Source organism: Mus pahari, chromosome 6, assembly GCF_900095145.1.
Source record: "Mus pahari chromosome 6, PAHARI_EIJ_v1.1, whole genome shotgun sequence".
NCBI lineage: Eukaryota > Metazoa > Chordata > Mammalia > Rodentia > Muridae > Mus > Mus pahari.
In genome coordinates, this window is record NC_034595.1 from 60,571,009 (window position 1) to 60,591,008 (window position 20,000).

The following is a 20,000-nucleotide window of genomic DNA, read 5'->3' on the forward strand; positions in this document are numbered from 1 at the left end:
GAGGGAGGGAGGGAGGGAGGGAGGGAGGGAGGGGGATGAAAGGGGTATGGGGGAGAGGGAACAGGACTGGAATAACAAACAAGGTAGGAAAGACCTGGTCTACTGCACATTGGCCAAGTAAAGTTATAGTGCCCTTGGGTGAATCTTTTTTTTTTTAAAGATTTATTTATTTTATTTATATGAGTACACTGTAGCTGTCTTCAGACACACCAGAAGAGGGCATCAGATCCCATTACAGGTGGTTGTGAGCTGGGAGTTCAAGACCTTTGAAAGAGTAGTCAGTTCTCCTAATCATTAAGCCACCCCTCCAGCCCCATCCTCGTGGGGATCTTATATTCTTTTACTACACTTGAGGGAGACTCAGGCATCGATCAGTGATGATATCATATAACATCATATGATAAAGCTTGCTTACCATGTTAATATTCTTTTGCCTTGGTTTATTTCCTCTGTGGTTGTATCTATGTCTTGCTGCTTCTTTTTCAGTTACTGTGATCCCAGGAACTACCCTGTAACTGTGGAAGCAATACCCAGTTACCTAACAATAACCTGTTGCTCTCTGCTTTGTCAGTTCTTCTTCCTATGCAGCACTCAGAAGTTCAAAGTTGACATCCAGCAGCTATACTTGATTGCTTCTTCAGTACAACAGCTGTAGAAAGTTTTTCTTGCTCTTGTGATAGAACTACCTGTAGTTGGTCACTCTCACTTGTTACTACTTACTGACCGCTACTCAGAGTAAGTGGGAATGATCTCAGAAAACTCAGTTGTGTGATGGTACAGGACCATAATCCCAGCACTCGAGTAGCTAAGGCAAGGGAGTCTCGCTACACTAAATTAGGTAGCGAGATCCTGTCTTGAAGAAGATGCTAAGAGAGAAATTCTTTATTTACAATTATAAAAATATCAGGTAGAAAGACTTTTAAACATAATTCACCACAAGTTTTTAATTTATAGACAAAATTCAGATTAAGAAGTCTGCTGAAATTATGGAAGAGTCTAGACCTTAGAGTTTCCTAGAACTAAGTTAGAGCCTGTACTTAGCATTCACTAAGTGGAAGAAACCTGAACCAGTCACTCTATATGAGCTTCAGTCTTTACTTTTCTAAAATAGAGATAATAATGCATGAAAAGGTTATTATGGGAATGGTGATTTAATATAAACTAGGAACCACTTTATTGAAGACTTTGAGTAGTGGTTGAGTTTCTTTCCCCTCTTCTATACTCAGCATCAACCAGACAATTAATAAAACAATTGAAATAAAAACCTAGGATATTCTGGTGCAAGTTTCTTTTAATGAAAACATTTTTAAAAATTCTTCATTAAAAATGGAAAACAAATCATTCAGATATGTAAAATGAGTCATAATTCCATCATATAGAGAGGATAAAATTGTATATTTGTTGTACATCTTTCTGTTTTTCTACCAATAATATAGTATGGATAAGTATGTACATATGCATGTATTTAAGCAAAAGTGTACATATTTTATACCCCCTTTTTTGTGACATTAGGAATTAAATCTGGAACATTGTGCCTAATAGCCAAGCACTATACAACTGAGCTGTATCCTCAGACCCTAATTTTTAAAAAACATTAGCATCCATTAATTATGCATAATTAACTTTATCCTGACATTTTCATACACACACACACACACACACATATATATATATATATATATGCTTTTCCCATTACGCTCGTTCTTTTTTCCAGCTAGTTCTCCCTCTATTTTCCTGTCTTGTTTTTTATTTTATTATTATTATTATTATTATTATTATTATTATTATTATTATTATTATTTGGTTTTTCAAGACAGGGTTTCTCTGTGTAGCCCTGGCTGTCCTGGAACTCACTCTGTAGACCAGGCTGGCCTCGAACTCAGAAATCCGCCTGCCTCTGCCTCCCAAGTGCTGGGATTAAAGGCGTGTGCCACCACGCCTGGCTTTATTTTATTTTTTTAACTGAATAAGTTTCATTAGAATTGTTTGCAGGAGCAAGTGTTTTATAATAGTGGCTACACCCCAGAAGATGTCTGAGGGAGGGCTTAGGCGCTTTGATCTCTCCCCTCATGATAGTGTATGTTGTCAGTCCCAGTCTTGAGATTTTAAGTAGGCAACCAGCTGCTCTGAGTGCAAGTGCTGCAGCTCTGCCATGCTCACAAGGCAGCCTTCCATGTCTAATTTTGTGGCTCTTATATTTTTCCACCCTTATTCCCATAATGTTTTCTGAGCTTTTGAAGGAGGTGATGTGGATACCCTATTTATGGTTATAGTCTCTAATTTTCAACATCTTATAAGTTAGTAATATTATCTACTATTATTAGGATGTAGTAAAAGGGCAAATAATAATAAACATTTAAAAAAAAAATCAAGATACAGTCTGTTGAGTGCACCTGGCAGTACAGAAGCACCAGAGACCACATGAAAACAAATAGAACTGGTGATATTTCGATGTAACTTCCTGGTAGAAAAAGATAATAGTTTTAATAGCCTTTGGGATATTCTTTGCAGGCCCTGCTTGAATGTACTAAAACTGTGGTCATTGAATTTGATGCAGGTTTGCTCTCTTTCTTCAGTGACGGGCGGGTGTGTGTGAGAGGGAGTTCTAACTCAGTAGTAAAAGTGCTGGAATCTCACAGCCACACAAAATGTTCACTGACTGAGTTCTAGTTCAGTCACTGGGTGACTTTTGAATTCAAAGAATGAAATTTCTAGACCCTAGAAAGCCAAGTCTTAGAAATTTCATTATTGAAAGCTCAGTTTCTCTGATGTAGCAAAAGCAGGAGCATCAAGCTGTTGTGTGGCTTTGTAGGGCTATTGGCTGGTTAGTAAAGCACAGGAAGGTAGACAGGCCTGCTGTCCCATCCACAAGGTGTCCAGGAGCTCTTAGTTTAGGTCAAGTCCTCATGTAGTTTCCAGGAAAGGATGCTCATTTCAGGAAAGAGATAGCACAGAAACAGAACTTCTTCTGACACTCCAGACCTCTGGCAGGGACCAAGGACATTTCTGTCATCCTTACTCTGAAACTAGTTGTTCTCTCCTCTTCCAGAGTGGCCACTTTTCTTGTTCCATATTTCATTTATTTAGTTATCACACTGCTGGATATGAGATTGTACTATTTTAATATTTTATGGACAGGGCTATAGTAGATTTGTTTGTAGCTAAATATTTGGTAGCATGATCCTTGAGATTAGCTAGTGCATTGCTTCTGATACATTTTGTTTTACCTTCAGAAGTTCACATTTGGAACATTTCTGACTTAGGAGAAATATTCATGAAGAATCTTTTGTCTTGTGTTCTTTTTTATTGTCCTCTGTTCTCCTGGGGATCTGATCCAGAGCTTTGACTGTGCTGAACACATGCTCTATCACTAGTAGACTAATAGATAAATTGAACCAATGGTATTAAAACATAAACTGGGCTTTACAGGATGAATGCTGTCTTAACGTGAGAATCTTAAAAATGTTTGTGGCAGTTATTTCTGGGTTTTTATTTATTACTTATTTTACTTCCTAATGCCACAAACTCATTAATTTACTTCATTTTATATGGGGGGGGGTGCTTTTAAGAGCACATATTAAAGGCCCTGCTGTTTTATTTTGACTACAGGCAGTAAACCAACTATTTTCTTTCATGATATTTATAGTCTATCATGAGTTTCCTATGACAAAAATATAGATTAAAATATAATCTTTCCATAATTTCCATAATTTCAGACTTTATTTAAAGAGTGTAAATTTATAAGGTACAATGATTTTTTTCATGACAGCAATTTGCCATCTAATCCCACCTACATTCTTTTTTTTTTGTTTTGTTTTGTTTTTTTTTGTTTTTTGTTTTGTTTTGTTTTTCAAGACAGGGTTTCTCTGTATAGCTCTGGCTGTCCTGGTACTCACTTGGTAGACCAGGCTGGCCTCGAACTCAGAAATCCGCCTGCCTCTGCCTCCCGAGTGCTGGGATTAAAGGCCTGCGCCATCAGGCCCGGCCCCACCTACATTCTTAACTGAAACAAAATTTGGGGATTTCTAGAAATTTACTTTATAAATTTGACAGGGCCACTTAAGACTTTGAATGGTTGAAAAATCAGTTAGCTAAAGAGGCATGGCTGTCTGGAGAAGCCTATATATAAAGTTGTGCATCTTACACTTCAGACTGGTAAGAATCACTTTTAAGGCTGGGTACCATTCGTCATGCAATGCTCCAGAATGTTCAGCACACTGGAATCACAGGGCTCTGTAATTTCTTCCTGCTGATACCACTACTGCTTTGAGAATGACTGAATTTTTCTAAAACCTTTCTAGAAATCCACTTAGGTCCTATTATTTAGGTTTTTAAACATTTGTGACATTTAGCCTAATTTCTTATCTATTATGGATTTTCATAGCTCTTTCAGAATTATGATTTGAGAGCTGGGAATGTAACTTAGTAAAGTGATTGCATAGTATGTATGAAGCCATGGATTACTTCCATAGCCCCACATAAGTCTGGTGTATATCTGGTAACGGAGGCCGGAGGATCAGAATGTTTGAAGTTATCCTCTTCTACACAGTGAGTTCAAGGCCAGTTTGGGAAACCCAAGAATCAAGAAAAAAAATGTTTTATCTTTTAACATAGACATAACTTTTAAGAAAAGATATAAATTTATTTTTGTTTGAATCCAGTACTTAGGTTAGTTTGGTGTAAATATGTAGCTTTTGTAGTTTTACAGTAGTTTTATTCTCATCAAAGTTTCAGTATAATTTCCATGTATGTTACCAGCGGAAATTCTTAATCTTATTTCTGGTAGTTGTTCATGTTCATGATGGCCAAAATCAAATCCATTTACAATTGTATGTGTTTAAACTAGATTCTGTACTTGATTCACCTTATTATTACTATCCCAATAATCTCATGTCATTTTATAAGGAAGAAGCAAAATCTGTTTTCTAAGTATGGCAGAAGGAAGGTGCAGTTGTGAGACTAAGAATTCATTTAGAACCAAGTGCAGAATATAGTTGGTTCAAAGCCTGGTTGAAAAGCGCTTGAATTTTACAGGCCTCTTCATTGTTTTCTAGAAAGACGGTATTTGAGAAAAAGAAATTCTTGAGTTACTGTTTTTATGAGGAGAAAATTGCTTGGTCTTTTAATGGTTAATGAGAAGAAGTAATAGTTAAACACTTGGAGCATTGATTTCTGATTTGAATTCTCTAACACAGGCCAGCCCTGGGGGAAGGAGGAGAAGCTTGCTAATTAACATTTGATTACTGATGCCACCTTCTCATTCCCCTTGCACCATCGCTTTCAAACGTTTTTTTGTTCAGGAAGGATTTTTAGACGGGTTTAACTTGCATCTTAGTAAAACAAATCCGTGTGCAACTGCAGTGCATGTACAATATGTTAAAAAGGAGAAAAAGGAAAGGCATTAGATATGTAGTATGTGTTCAGAGCCCATTCTGAATCAGAAGTGATTGGTTTCTTAACTACACAAGCCTTTCAGGGCACCATGGATTGCCAGGAAACTGGAACTCAGCCTGGTCTGTGTGCCTTGTTTTGATTTAAACAAACCACTGCAAACACTTACTTGTTCCATGTAGTTGCAGCTCATAATTTGATATATTTTAAGTTTGGGTAAGCTTAGCTTCTCCTGTCTCCAGAGACCTTTTGTTCTTGTAACAGTGGCAGGAAAATCACATGGGTGCCTGTTGGTTCATGATGCTGCTTGGAAAGCTTGGAAAGACAATACTGTGTGTTAGTGTTTTAATTCAGAGAATCAAGAACCAATTAAAAGCTGTTTGGAACCCCTATCATCTCAATATATTTTCCTAAATTAAAATGTTTAATAACAACTTATGGGCCCGATTTCAAAGATTTTTAATGAAGTGAATTAAAAATGTTCTAGCTGTTAAACAGTGGTCTAGCTTGGGATCACTGATTGTCATCAGTTGAAGATATAGTTACTTCAGAAACCATTATGACAGGCTTTATTTTAAAATTAGATCCTATGAGATTAAAAACATCAATTAGGTTTTTGTTAAGGTATAAACAAAGTAAAGGCTAAATTTTATTTGTTCAAGAAAAAAATACTTAAAATGCTTCTATATCTTTATTTCTCACCTGAAATAATTTTTATTTTTCTCTTTGATATCTGTTATATTTATTGACTCTTTTCTTCCATTTAAGAAAATCAAGGCAAGAGCCTTAGTGTTTGTAAACTTCCTCATTATGGCTTTGTTTTTGCATATATTTAGCTCTTTTCTACATCCAGGATTAACTCCAATATCTTTATGAAATCATAGGATTTTATAGCATTGAAAATCAGAAATGATCTTTATTCTCTTCTAAGGTTGAGTGAACTAAATCTCAGAAAGGCTCAGCCAATTTGTGCACAGTAATAGCTCTGGGATTAGAATCAGAACTCCAGGTCTGATTTTCTTATGCCAAAACACACACTTTGATGGCATTTACAATTTCCTGAGAAAAGTTTTGACACTTTTATCAGTATTCAGTTTACAAGCAATTACTTTATTATAACTGATAAGTGTTTTCTGCTAAGCTTCACAAGCCTCTAGTTTTCAGTTGTAATAACTAAGAACAACTCATTTGAGTCTAATCTTAGGTCTGAAACTCAAAATTTAGCATTTAGTAGGGTATCTTACCTAAGAATTACTCTGTCAGAAATTCTAATGAACCTTTACTCAAAGAAAAGCTGTTTGAAATTTTAAATGAATTTAAAATAAAAGTTGGGGGAAGGTGAGTTCTTGGAAAATACACTGAGCATGCTGTGATAAGATGGACCTTCCTTGGGTGCTGTGTTTAAGTATGTAGATATACATCAGCTATGATAATAAATCAGAAACATATTCTGTACTTTTTCAAATTATTCTGGGTTGTGTGTGTTTATATATGTGTGTATGTGTATATGTACATAAGCATGTGTGTGTATGTATGTATCTATGTATCTGAAGCAGTGAGAAAAATTCTCTAAAAAAATCTAGAAAGCAAATATGAGGAAAAATATCCATGGTGAGTTTAGAACTTGTAATTCTAATACAGTATAGTTTGTTTTAATGTTTAGCTGACAACCACAGTATTTATTATATTCCTTCAGAACTAAATGAAACATTTGCATGGGGGTTAGTAGCTTAAAATCTCATAGATTTAGAGCTTAACACAAAACAAGAATTGAAAAGGTTTTGAATGTTCAGCATGATTTTGAGCCAGTGCTGATCAAAGAAAATGTGTAAGACCAAAGGGAAAAAAAAATCCCTTAGGGAATGTTATCCAGTGAAGTGTCACTTGTTCCTACTTAACTGGAATTTAACAGTCTTTAAAGATTGAACTGCATCAGAAATGGGACAGCGTGTCAGCTGGGAGTCCGCACAGCAGACCTACCTGCATTCATTCTACCTTTCTCAGATCCTCACAATTCATACCAACACCACAATTTCCCCTCTCTTCCCATTCTCTCTCAAAGTACCCCCTTTATGCTTTCCCCCCATGTCTTTTTCTGTTCTCTCCAGCATACCTACTCTCTTACCCCCCTTCTGTTTCTCTTTGCTTCTTTTCACTTTAGTTTCCCTCCCTCTCTAGGAGAATTGCATCTTTGATCTGTTTCATAGGAAGTTCAAATCCATCTGCATCATTTTATACATAGCTCAAAGACTGCTTTTAAAAAAATACTTTTACATTTTTTTTGTATACCTTTTTTCCTTTCCTGAACAATGGTGATTTAAACTTTTAATTGGATACACTCATCAGTAAAGGCAATGAATTTTATATCTCTTATTAAACTCACTATTTTGGTGTTTCTGCTACTGCTTTGCTTTTATAATGGTAAAAGTCTGCCTATGGTTATAGCATGGACTTAATTTTGAAAAGCTAATTTGTTTTCACTTAAATTGCTGTTTAGTGGCTGTAATTTAGCCTAAAAGATTTCTTTTGTCATAATTTCAGAGTACTCTATAAATTTAGCATTTGCGTTGGGACAATCAATCAAACATTAGCTTAATATGCTTTACATAGTACTCTCACGGCTAAGTTCTCTCTGCATTAACTAGTTTGTTCTATGACAAGTTGCTTTAACAGATGTCATTCTGGGAAGGACAATGAAGCCAAATACTTCTGCAGTGGCTAACATTACTCTAACTTTGATCACTTTTGTTCAGCACATCAGTCTGGCATTGTGCTTTATACCAACAGAGCACTATAGCCAGAACATGCTTTTCAGGCTTAGACTAGCAGAGGAATGTCATTCAATTCACTGCAGTTATATATGAGATAATGAAATAAGAAAATACTGTTTATTTCAAGATAATGAATCAGTGTATTTTGGAATTAAGGTAGAATTTAAGGAATTTTATTACAAGGCTACTTGTCTGTGCACCCATCATGTTTGTGCAAGATTCCAATGCTGGAGTAACCAACAGACACAGACACACACACACACACACACACACACACACACACACACACACACACACACAGAGTTTTCCTGCTTTTGTTTAAAAATAGCTGATGAGTTCTGATGTAGCTAGCAACTCAAAATTTAAGTTTAAATAAAGATTTCTTTTTTCTTGAAGTCTAAAAATTCCTCATGCATTTGTTCCCGTCTTTTCTCTTTTATGAATGCAATGCTTTGGATTGTTGAAGTACTTTTGCCCCTGAGAGCACTAATTTTTTAGTGTGATGAAATAGACTCAGCTAGTGAAAGTGCTTAAAAGCTGGTCCAGTTGCCTCTTGCTAAGTTGTTGAATTGGTAAGGACTCATCAAAATTTCCAAAGTTGATGTGACAACTGTAAGCAAAATATTGCAGGGTAGCCTGAGCACTGCTAAGCCAATTTGGAGAAAAGCTGCTTGTTTAAATTGAGTGTGGAATCAAGCACTGTCCCAAGCTCCTAGGATCTCATTTACTAATTCCCATGTTTGCCCACCTCCACCCCCAGGTGCACATTAGAGATAAAAATAGATTGAGTTCCATGTTTTGTTTTGTCTTTTTCTTTAATGTGTGCATATCTCTGTTTCGCTGGAAGGGTAACTTAGATATGTTTATGTATAATAAAGAGTAATACGATAACAAAATGCTGCTGCTGACTAGCATGGCACTTTTAAAGTTCTACGTCTTAGAAGTATGAGTTTGTGCTTCTTGTTGAGCAGCCATATTAAAATACTAACCATAGTATATTACACATACTAACATATGTGTAACATCTCAAGATTAGCCTGGATCGTAGAGTACACTGAGTGAAGAATTTGTTAAGGTGGACTGCCTCTTTATTATTATAAGGAACTAATAGTTTTAATTGTAAATGAAGAATAAAATAGATTTTCTGTTTAAGAAATTAGGGGTGTGATCTGGGGGGGGGGGTGTCTGGCTGTGCAGAGTTCTTGTAAATTGTCTAAGCTGGCCCCTTACTCATGGTCCTCTGCCTTATAAAGGAGAACCAGGATTGCAGGTGTAGGCTATCCCTGCCTCCCCCAGAAAGATAGACTCCTTCTTAAGTCACTGGATGGCAAATGGTTGAACTCTCCACACCTTGTTTTTTTCACTTGACTCTTCTCCCTGTAAAGTGAAAGGTACAAGGTTGATTGCAGGCTTGTTTGAGGCAGGTTCTCACTAAGTAGCTCTGGCTGCCCTGGAACTCACTAAGGAACTTTACTTTGACTTTAGGAGAGGCTAAAATATTACATTAATGGAAACATCACTTCAGTTTTAAGTTTGGGATTAATTAAAAGAAATCATACAACCTGCTTTATTTTGTTTAGTGCCTTTTAAACTAGAACATAAAGTAACTTCAATCCCTCACTCTACTTCAACCAAATTCATTTCTTCTCTTTAATAAAACTTGAAATATACTTTTGTTTGAATCATAAAGTTTTAAAATTAAATTACTTATAAACGTTTGTAAATGTAGTCAGCTCTCAGTGAACCTTTACCTGAAGTTTCTTTTTTTTGTTTTTGTTTTTTTTGTTTGTTTTTGTGTTTTTGTGTTTTTGTGTTTTTTGTTTTTTGTTTTTTGAGACAGGGTTTCTCTGTATAGCCCTGGCTGTCCTGGAACTCACTTTGTAGACCAGGCTGGCCTCGAACTCAGAAATCCGCCTGTCTCTGCCTCCCAAGTGCTGGGATTAAAGGCGTGCGTCACCACACCCGGCTTTACCTGGAGTTTCTTAACTGACAAGAGACTTGAAGTCAGCAAAGATCCCAGTCATCAGAGTCTGGGGTGATGATTGCTCAGTGCTTAAGGAGGTACTGTTCTTACAGAGAACCTGAGTTCAGTTCCTAGCACCCACACAGGGAGGCTGACAACTCCAGGTCCAAGGATTTGCCTCTCGCTTCTGAGTGTACCCATACTCAAATGCATATATCTACCGTATGAACACATGTACACTAAAAACATTAGTCATAACAGGAAGTTATTTCTTAAAATATTACTTTGCATAGCCTTCATTGAAATTCTGCTTTTAAATTTATGGTGTTTTTTTTTAAACTTTTGTAAAATTGTTATGACTTGTATTAGTGCTGAATTATTGTATTGAAACTAAAAGAAAATATGAATTAATGTCTTATCTTAAATAAAGGTACTATAATAGAATAAGGTCAAAAAAATCTTATTTTAATTCTGTTGCTTTCTTTTTATAGGTAAAGAGAAATGTGTATGACCTTACAAGTATACCTGTTCGACATCAGTTATGGGAGGGCTGGCCAGCTTCTGCCACCGATGACTCAGTAAGTTACAGTCTAGTTACAGCCTCTCTTCACAGTATAATTGGCTTCTACAAGCAGAATTAAATGCTTTGAGTTTTCCATTGAAAAAACTTTTTATTTGCATCAAGTCATGTCAGAATTTTTTTTTAAAAATTGGAATAATTTGAACACATTTATAGAACAAATGCCCGTAAGCCAAGCATATTAACATTATGTTGGTAATGATGTATATCAGTGTTAGGAACTTGATATTGCTTGATTTGACTTAATCTTTTCCTTTATGAGAATATGTTAGGTTATCAATTTGATGTTTAAAGTACAAAAAATTATAAATCATAGATATTTCAAAATCAGCCTAACATGTTGATTTACATATGAGTCTCTCTCTCTCTCTCTCTCTCTCTCTCTCTCTCTCTCTCTCTGTGTGTGTGTGTGTGTGTGTGTGTGTGTCAGTGGTCAGGTACTTTGAAAATTATTACATTTTGTAGTTGATATAAAATCTTTAAATAATTTGTACATTTCGCGCCGGGCCTGGTGGCGCAGGCCTTTAATCCCAGCACTCGGGAGGCAGAGGCAGGCGGATTTCTGAGTTCGAGGCTAGCCTGGTCTACCAAGTGAGTTCCAGGACAACCAGAGCTATACAGAGAAACCCTGTCTTGAAAAACCAAAAAAAAAAAAAAAAAAAAAATTTGTACATTTCACTGCCCTAAAAATCAAGCAATTATAAGCTTGTCATCTTTCAATAATAGCGATTTATAAATACTTTTTATTGTAAATTTGGAAACTCTTCTTTATCTCTGCCATTTTCCCAGCAATTAACTCTTTTCCAAAGAATAGATTTTATCATCTTAAGCCCACTGACATGAAGTTTTGGTCCTCTCTCCCCATATTTACTTAATTACCTGTAACCTGTTACTTGCTAAACCTATAACCGTCATGTTTTTGGTGTTGGCATTTTTGTTGTTATATGTTTGTTTGAAAAAAAATTGTTTTTTTGAGAATTTTATACTGTATACTGGAGTCTGATTTGTGTTGGCTAACTATTCCTGAATGTGAAGCTTGCACTGGGGTATGGTTGATAGACCCATTATCACTCAATTGATGAAAACTGTTTTTCACCCTCCTGGCAGCTGTTGATTGCGGATAACTTCTTAGCTAGGTGTGGGAGTTGTGCCCACTTTTCCTTATTTGTACTGGGATTTTGCTTGACTTAAATTTGTGTTCCAGGTAGTACTCAGTCTGTGAGTTCATATGCACATTGGTCTCTTGTGTCTATGAGTGTTTCCTTGAGGTTGTCTGCCACTTCTGGCTCGTCCAGTCTTTCTGTGCCCTCTCCCTCATAGATTGCTGAGCCTTGAGGGTAGGGGTATGATACAGACACTTCCTTTAGGGCTGAGTGCTCCAAAGCCTCTCTCTGCACATTGCCCAGCTGCAGGTCTCTATGCTAATTCCCTTCTACTCCAAGAAGAAGCTTCTGTGATGAGGTCTGAGTGATGGATGCGGGGATAATAATATGCCATTAGGAATCAATCACTTTATTTCTGTTTGATGTGTGTGTTTCTGTTGGCGGTGGAAGACAGAAAAGGACAGAAATTCTGTGAGCTAGATTTACAGATAGTTGTGATCCACCCAACGTGAGTGCTCGGAATTGAACTCTGATCTTCTGGAAGTGTTCTTAACCTCTAAGCTAGCTCTTCAGCCCATAAACATTTTTTATATGCAAATAGGAGAATGTTTCAGGAATTCTAAATTAAATCTAAGTTTTGAAATAAACATGCTAAAAAGAATCAAGAACTTTGTAAACATTGTATAATACTAAATCATGATTGTACCTTAGAATTGAATTCGCTTTTTAATATTTTCTATAAATGCTACACCTGTCTGGACAGTTGCTTTTTTTTTTTTTTTTTGGTCATTGCAGCCTAACAGTTTAAAACAAATTTGTTTTAGAAGACAAGATAATTCTAAGTCTAGCTACAGTATAAACCACACACCTTTGGAAAAATGCCTTGTGGGTTTCAAAAATTTAAAAATAATCAGAAAACACTAGGATTCTTTCCTAGCAGTACTTTCAGTATAGTGTATGACTAAAATTATTGGCTGGTTGGTCACTGTCAAAGACAAGGCTGTAATTGTTGCTTTTTTGATAACTTTTGTTTGCTTGCTTTGGTGGTTTTTATTTAATCGTTTTTTTTTTTTCTTTTAGGATCTAAGAAGACATCAAAAAGTAGAAATGTTCATACTGTTGTCTAAAATTCTTTATAAGACATAAGACATAAATACCATTATTAGAAGTAGATAATTTAAGATCCAAGAACATCATTAAAATTCTCTCAGTCTCAGTCACTGTCCACCATTTTTCTGAAAATTAATGTGTTGCTTAACAGTGAACAGTAAAGAGGTCAGTTAATATTGTACTTAAAATAACTCAAGTAGGAAAGGCAAGCATTGACTGATTTTTAGCATAAGAAAAGGTATCTGTGTGGTAAGGAATTAGTAAGGACAGAGACAATCTAGATTATCCATCTATCGAGCAATCCTGGGGCCCAGTGATATATGTGGTTTATGTATTTAAAGCTTATGCAGTAATAACTAGTTGAAATGACAGTAAAGACAGAAAATAATGGAGAAAGTCTTAAAATGCAAGGGTGCATAGGCTTCAGAGTAAATCTATAAGCTCTTGAGTTTACACAAAAATTATTTTGACCTCACATTTACAGAAACCAGGAAATAAGCTGATGAGTTACAGTCTCAAACCAACAGGAAAATTAAGCAGAATAGGACCTAATCCTCTGGACTAAAGTACCTCTTGCAGTCTGTGTCCTAATTTATTGAATTAGTTTGATACAGTCTTCTTTGAAACCCATGTTTTAGTATTTGTGTAAGATTTTACTTTTAATGAAGAGTTGCAATGTAATTTTATTACTCTGGGAAAACACGTTAAGCTGAGAGTAACCAGAAATGTAACAGTACCTGGTGCTGTATCATTATAGCAAGCAGAGATGGGATCCTCATTACGCCTCATCCTGTTGCCTCATTATTCATATTTGCACCTTTTCCCAGGACCTGTGAAGTGGTGCCTGCCCACACTTCCCCAAAGCAAATGTTGCCACATTGGCAGGATGTGCCTTGAACTGCATGATTTGAGACAACAAAGATGTTTAGGGCCAGGCGGCTTTTAACTGGTGCCATTGCAGATCTGTTAGCTCCCGTGCTTGAGTCCAGGCCAAAAATGTCATAACTATAGTCTTTTGAGAGTCTAGCCAAATAAATGTCAGAAACTTTTGTTTCATTAGGACCATAAAAACATGTAATGCTAGTGCTTCCCGTGTAATCTGTATTGTTGCAGGTGGTGTTGTTTTTATACTTACTGAAAACACTCGAGTGGAGGCGTCTGCTACAAAACAAGATCGTCCTCACAGCTTAGGGCATGGATTGAGTACAGCTGAGAAATGGCAGCTGTGTAAACAGTCTGAAATGTGTTAGCAACAAAAATATAATTAATTTCTTTCCAGGACAGTATGCCATAACTTAATACCTAGGATAGCTTAACATTCAGTGACAGCACCTGAAAACCTGCCTCTCACTGCCAGGCTAGAAGATGGACTACAAAGGTCACTAAAAGTGAACTCAGTTTATACTACTGCTGCTTAGTAGCAGGAGGTTTTGAGTGGGTTTGACTATACACAGAACATGCATAGAGTGGCCTCCATATATTTATGGAAATTCCACAGACCAAGAAACTAATCGATTTGGGGTGATGGGAAATGTTACAAACTTAAATTGTAGTAAGCTGAGTTGAACATTTAAAATAAATAAATGTTATGGCATGAAGTTTGCAGCAGTGTGGCTTTTTTTTTTTTTTTTTTTTTGAGGAAGGTAAGGAAGGATTGTTTTATAATGTTCCATTTATGTTTTATACTATATGAAAAAATACTTGGTAGTAACTAGAAATTTTTTTCATTATAGTTGTCATTAATTTTTGACTTTGAAGACAGGACAAAGGAATGGAATTTGTATAATTAGATTCTTGTGTTGTCTTAAAGGATCTTATAACCTGGTAAACTTCAGTATTCTATTATCTAGCTACAAATTAAAGTCAGCATCCATGGAAACATTGTTGCAATCTCTTCAGATTTAAAATTTTTTCCTGCTTATAGCTATATTCTACTGGGACAAGAGATCCTGTATTTGGTCAACAACTCTTTTAGCTTCCTTTGCACTCTTTCATCAGGAAATAGGTATGCAAAGCCTCAGCAGTAGGGAGATGTTGTCATGCTGTGGAGTTCAGTTGTAAGAACAAGGAGATGGAAGGAGGGGAAATCTCATCTTTCACATTAGCAAGGACACCTTTGACTACCAGAGAGTAGATGTAACTTTAACACTACCAATGATGTTTAGACCTTTTTTATAATGCAATTTGAATATATGGTTATTCTAAGTAATGCTTATGAAGTGGGAGAATCATGTAGTTTTAATGCTTGATATTAATATTTTATTTATTTCCCCTTTTCTTTTAGAATTAGAGGTTACAGAGCATGTGTTGGCTGTCAAGAACTAACTTTTTAAGTATTCTCACAATTTGCAAGGCCACTCAAGCAAGTCCAGTACATTATGGCATCTGTATAAAAATAACCCAAAATTTACACACACACACACACACACACTCTCCTTACACACCTTTTTTATCATTCAAAAAAAACATCTGTGATTGGGGGGGGGGGAATGCCCCTGTTTTGATCCTTTTTTGGGAACCATTTTTTCCTGTGGTTTTTTTTTTTTTTTTTTTCCCTTTCTTTCTCCCCCTAATGCCCTATAGTAAACAGGTGTCAAGTTCAAGCCATTTTTCTGGCTGGGTGCCTTTACATTACAGAAGCTGGTGTTCCAATGCAGACTCCCATAGCTACCAAATACTTACCACATTGACATTATCAACTGAGTAGATCTATAAGCTTCTGTGGAGTCATTCTAATCCATTTCTGTAAGGGTAATATTTCTGAAATATATCATGGAATGACTTTCAGCTTACCTTATCAACTTCAACAGCAGTCCAATATCTTCTTCTTTATGTCAAATTTTTATTCTGGCATTCAGAATCCTCAGTCTTTGGTCTGAAAACTTTCCATCCAGGTTTGTTTTTCCATGCAGGCCAAGACTGACTGGTGTGAGAGAGAAGGGGGAAGGGGGGTATAAGTTAATGAATCAGAGCACAAGTGAGCAAACCAGTTTGAGTTCACTGAATTTCAACATTGCTGTTATTTGGGTAAGTTTCATAAGGTAACTAGTCATCTACAAAATGAAGGCAATATTTATATCTTTGAAAGTAATGTACTGTGAAGATTCAGTGGTTTAGCACATTCGGTCATATAATGTGAAGGTGCCAGTTTTGCTTGTTTTGTGTTTAAAATAGGATCTCCCTCATCTCAGTCTTGCTTCGGCTCTGTGACCATCCTGCTTCAGCCTTCAGTCTTGGGTGTGTGTGTGTGTGTGTGTGTGTGTGTGTGTTCGTTCCACCATGCCCAACATAATGCTGTCATTTTTATAGGACAGATAAGTTATATCTATTTTCCTAATGTAAAAGGACATGAACTATACAATGTAGAGACTAGCAGTAAGGACTGTCAGCCCAAATCATACTCACCATCTGTCTGTTCTTGTTACTAATCTTTTAGTGGGAGACACCCATTTTTTTATACAATGTATATAGTTACTTTTCCATTATATTGGCATGACCGTAGTTGCCACAAAACCTTTCAGGTCCACAGAACCTGAAATATCTACACTAAGACCTTTTACTGTTTTTCAACCCCTTGTGTAATATTTGGCATCTAGTAGGCATTCAACAAACATTATCTCCTTTTCTCTTGAGTAAACATCTTCTTTTTATCACGTACACACTCGGATTCAGAATCAGTCTTTGAGTAGCTTCAGGGTCATCTTATGCTATTTAAATTACTTTGTTAACCTGTCTTAGGGCAGCTGAATTTGGGCAGTCTTTGGACATTTTCACTGGCTTTTTCTTTATTTGGCAGGGTCATGGATAATGTTGCTTCTGAATTGTAGTGAGACTCAGTAGCTTCGGGAGTTCATTGCCCTTGTCAACATGCAGAGTCTTTTCCAAATAACACAGACAAAACTAAACAGAAGAAAGAAAAAATTTGAAAGCAGTTAAAAAAAAAAGTTTGGCTTTAAAAAGCAAGAAAAGTAGTGAAGTGGACTTTATCCTGTAGAGAAGAGTAAGAAGTTAGAGCATGATGAACATACTCAAGGGAAATATTTACTCAGTAAACAGAAGGAAGGGAGAACACTCAGAAACAGGCTCCCAAAAGGAACGTTATAAGCACTTAGATAAAATTCTACCAGTCTTCATTTCAGTTTATTAATGCTTCTTTCTATGAAGTTGTGACTGCTCTGAGAATTTTCTTCTTTGTATAAACTCATAGGAGGATGATATAAGACAACTGTTTCTCAGGGTGTTTTGTTTTATTTGAGATGGATTGCATTATGTAGCTCTGGTTGGTTTCAAACTTTTCTGTCCTCGAATCTTAGCTTCCCAAGTACTGAGAGTATAGGCATTTGCTACCACACACAACTCCAGATTTCAGGCATTTCTTCACAGGTAATTGAAGACTTTGAAGAAGGAACAGATTAGTTCTGTGATAGTCTTGCATTATGTGTGGAGAAAACTTCTGAGTGCCATAGCTAAATTTTGTCAGAACAATAGCCGAAAAGGTTTGTGTAGAGTTCCCCAAGTATCCATTTGCATTCATTGAGTGATGTTCCAGAAGGCTAAGCAAACAATAGCTGCCAGGTTAAAGAACTGGAAAGGATTTTGAGTTCTTACCCACCATAGCCAGATGCCTCCGAGAAGACACCTGGCACCCCATAGATATCATCACAGTCTTACACCTTAGTGGAGTGAAGAAACTGGCTCTAAATTGAAGACTGCTTGAGAATTTCATTTGTAGAAGCTTAAAATAAAGCTCAAAAGGAGCAAGTTGATCATCAGGTCAATGGCAAAACATAGTCTAATATCCAATCAAAAGATACTGGGCATATGGACAAGGAAGTCTGACTCACAATAAGGAAAGATGTCAATCACAAGGCATATGAAAGTAGCTTTAAATAGATATTATATATACTATGAATTTTCCAAAGTATTTAAGCGAAAAGACAAAATTAATGAGCGAAACACACACACACACACAAACCTCTTCTAGAGATAAACAGTATAATATTGGAAATGAACATTGCCATCACATAGGATGAGTAGCAATATAGGAATGCACTATGGTACCATTATGGGAAACACTGTCAAATTCTTAGAAAATTAAAAAGCAATACCAACTACACCTATTTACTCAAAGGTTTGAAATATATCAATTTCACAAAGACTTGTATTTATATGATTGTTAAAAAGATTGGTGCAGTTAAGGAGCACTTTATTCTAGAATAATAGAAAAGGTGTTTGGGGGCAAGAACTCACACATCAAAATCTCTAGGATGTAAAAGTTCAAACTCAATACAACAACCTTAAGTTAAAAGACAGGTAGGTAGGCGCCTGTGAAAGAGTCTCTGGACAGGTTGTCACAGCCATGTCCCCTATTCTAGTGAGGCTACTTAATGAAATTTTAGTGACCTGGGCAGATAGAGGATAGTGAGGCTATGGATGAGAGCCAAATTATAGTTCAAAAATTATTGGCCAAACCTTTCAAATGCTGATTTTACAGACATTAAAAATGCAAATGGATAGCTGGACATATTTCTGCCCTCCTTTAATCCCAGTATTCAGCTGGCAGAGGCAATCAGATCTCTGTGAATTCCGGCCAGGCTGCTCTACAGAGTGAGATCCAGGACAGTGACAGCTACATAGTTGGACCCTAACAAACAACAACAACAGTTACAAGGTCAGGCTTGCTCTAAGTTTCTAGAAAGTCACCAGGGCCAGGCACCTTATAGCTGGAACCTTTTTTCCCACCCACACCCATCAAGATAGTGCCCCAAAAGCTTGCCTATAGACCAGTCTGGTGGGGTCATTTTCTCAACTGAGGTTCCCCTAACAACTCTAGTTTATATTTAGTTGATGTAAAACTAGACAGCACACTGCAACAAAGGTGGATATTATAAATGTCAGAAATGTGGGATGTCTAGTGAAGAAAACTGCCTTTTCCAATTTAAAAGAGAAGTCATTTGTGGTGTAGGTAGTAGAGCTGTAGGTGTAAGGCTGAGTCCACTTGGAGCTCCGGATGTTTCTCTTGAATCCCAGGTCCAAGGTATAGACAAGAAGGGGTTGGTCTTTGTCCTGCTGGGTTTACTTTGGTCTGATTTTTTTTCTGCCTTATTTTCACAGTCCTTCCTTTTGGAATAAGCATATTTATTTATTTTGCCATTATATCTTAGAAGTATATAACTTTCTTTAATTTATGTTTCTATGTTTTAGTTATACATTTCATTTAATATTCATTCATGCCTATAATGTATTTGGATCCAGCCCACCCCCTACTCTCTCTCCTCCAGTTCATTTTCTCCCCACCATTTCCCTTCTAATTTATGTTATTTTTTACTCATCACCCTCTTATTTACCCATCTTGTCCATTTAGTGCTGCCTGTATGTAGGTAGGTGTGGGGCCATCTACTACAGCATTGATAGCTTCTGGGTCAACATTCCCAAAGAAAACTGTCTTCCCCTCACCCAGCAGCTCCACAGATAGGGGTGGATCTTCATGACCTCCATTATCTATCCTGGGATCTTTGACTGTCTTGATCCTTGTCCAGGTCTTATACATGGAGGTTTATCTTTTGTGAGCTCATGTATGCAATTATGCTGTTAGATCTAGTGAATATTATTTCACTATAGATACCCATTCCCACTCCCACTTTTGAATAAATAGTGTTGAGGAGTCCAGAGAACTTTTAATACAATTCTGGCATTTAAACAATATATATGTATTAAAAATTAAAAACTCTAGTTGTCTAATAACACTAAATTATCCTGGAGTTAGGAAATGTGCAGAAAATGGTATAGTTTCTTTGCATTTCTAGTTGTAGAGGCATGAATTTTTCTGTTTTAAATTGTTAATAAAAGAAACAGAGAAGTCAAAAATCACTTCTTCCTTGTAAGCTGTAAGGTTAGCCCTTGTATTTGAATATAAGTGGATTTAAAATGTTTACCATGGCATAATGTTTTTATGTATGTATGTTCTTCAGTAGAAGTCGTAAAATAATACGAAAATAGAAAATAATAAGAAATATTAATAAGAAAATAGGAAATAGGGAATAAATAGTAATAGGAGATAATAGAAATAATAGGAAATTGGG

The 20,000-nt window shown here is 36.3% G+C and overlaps 1 protein-coding gene across 1 annotated transcript in view; it reads left to right on the top strand.

The window, feature by feature from the left end:
• Faf1 (Fas associated factor 1) overlaps positions 1-20,000 on the top strand; it is a 307,082-nt gene that overhangs the window by 123,077 nt on the left and 164,005 nt on the right. Inside the window, exon 8 of the mRNA XM_021200199.1 lies at positions 10,617-10,703. Within this exon, the coding sequence (XP_021055858.1) occupies positions 10,617-10,703 (87 nt within the window). The remainder of the gene's footprint in view (positions 1-10,616; positions 10,704-20,000) is intronic.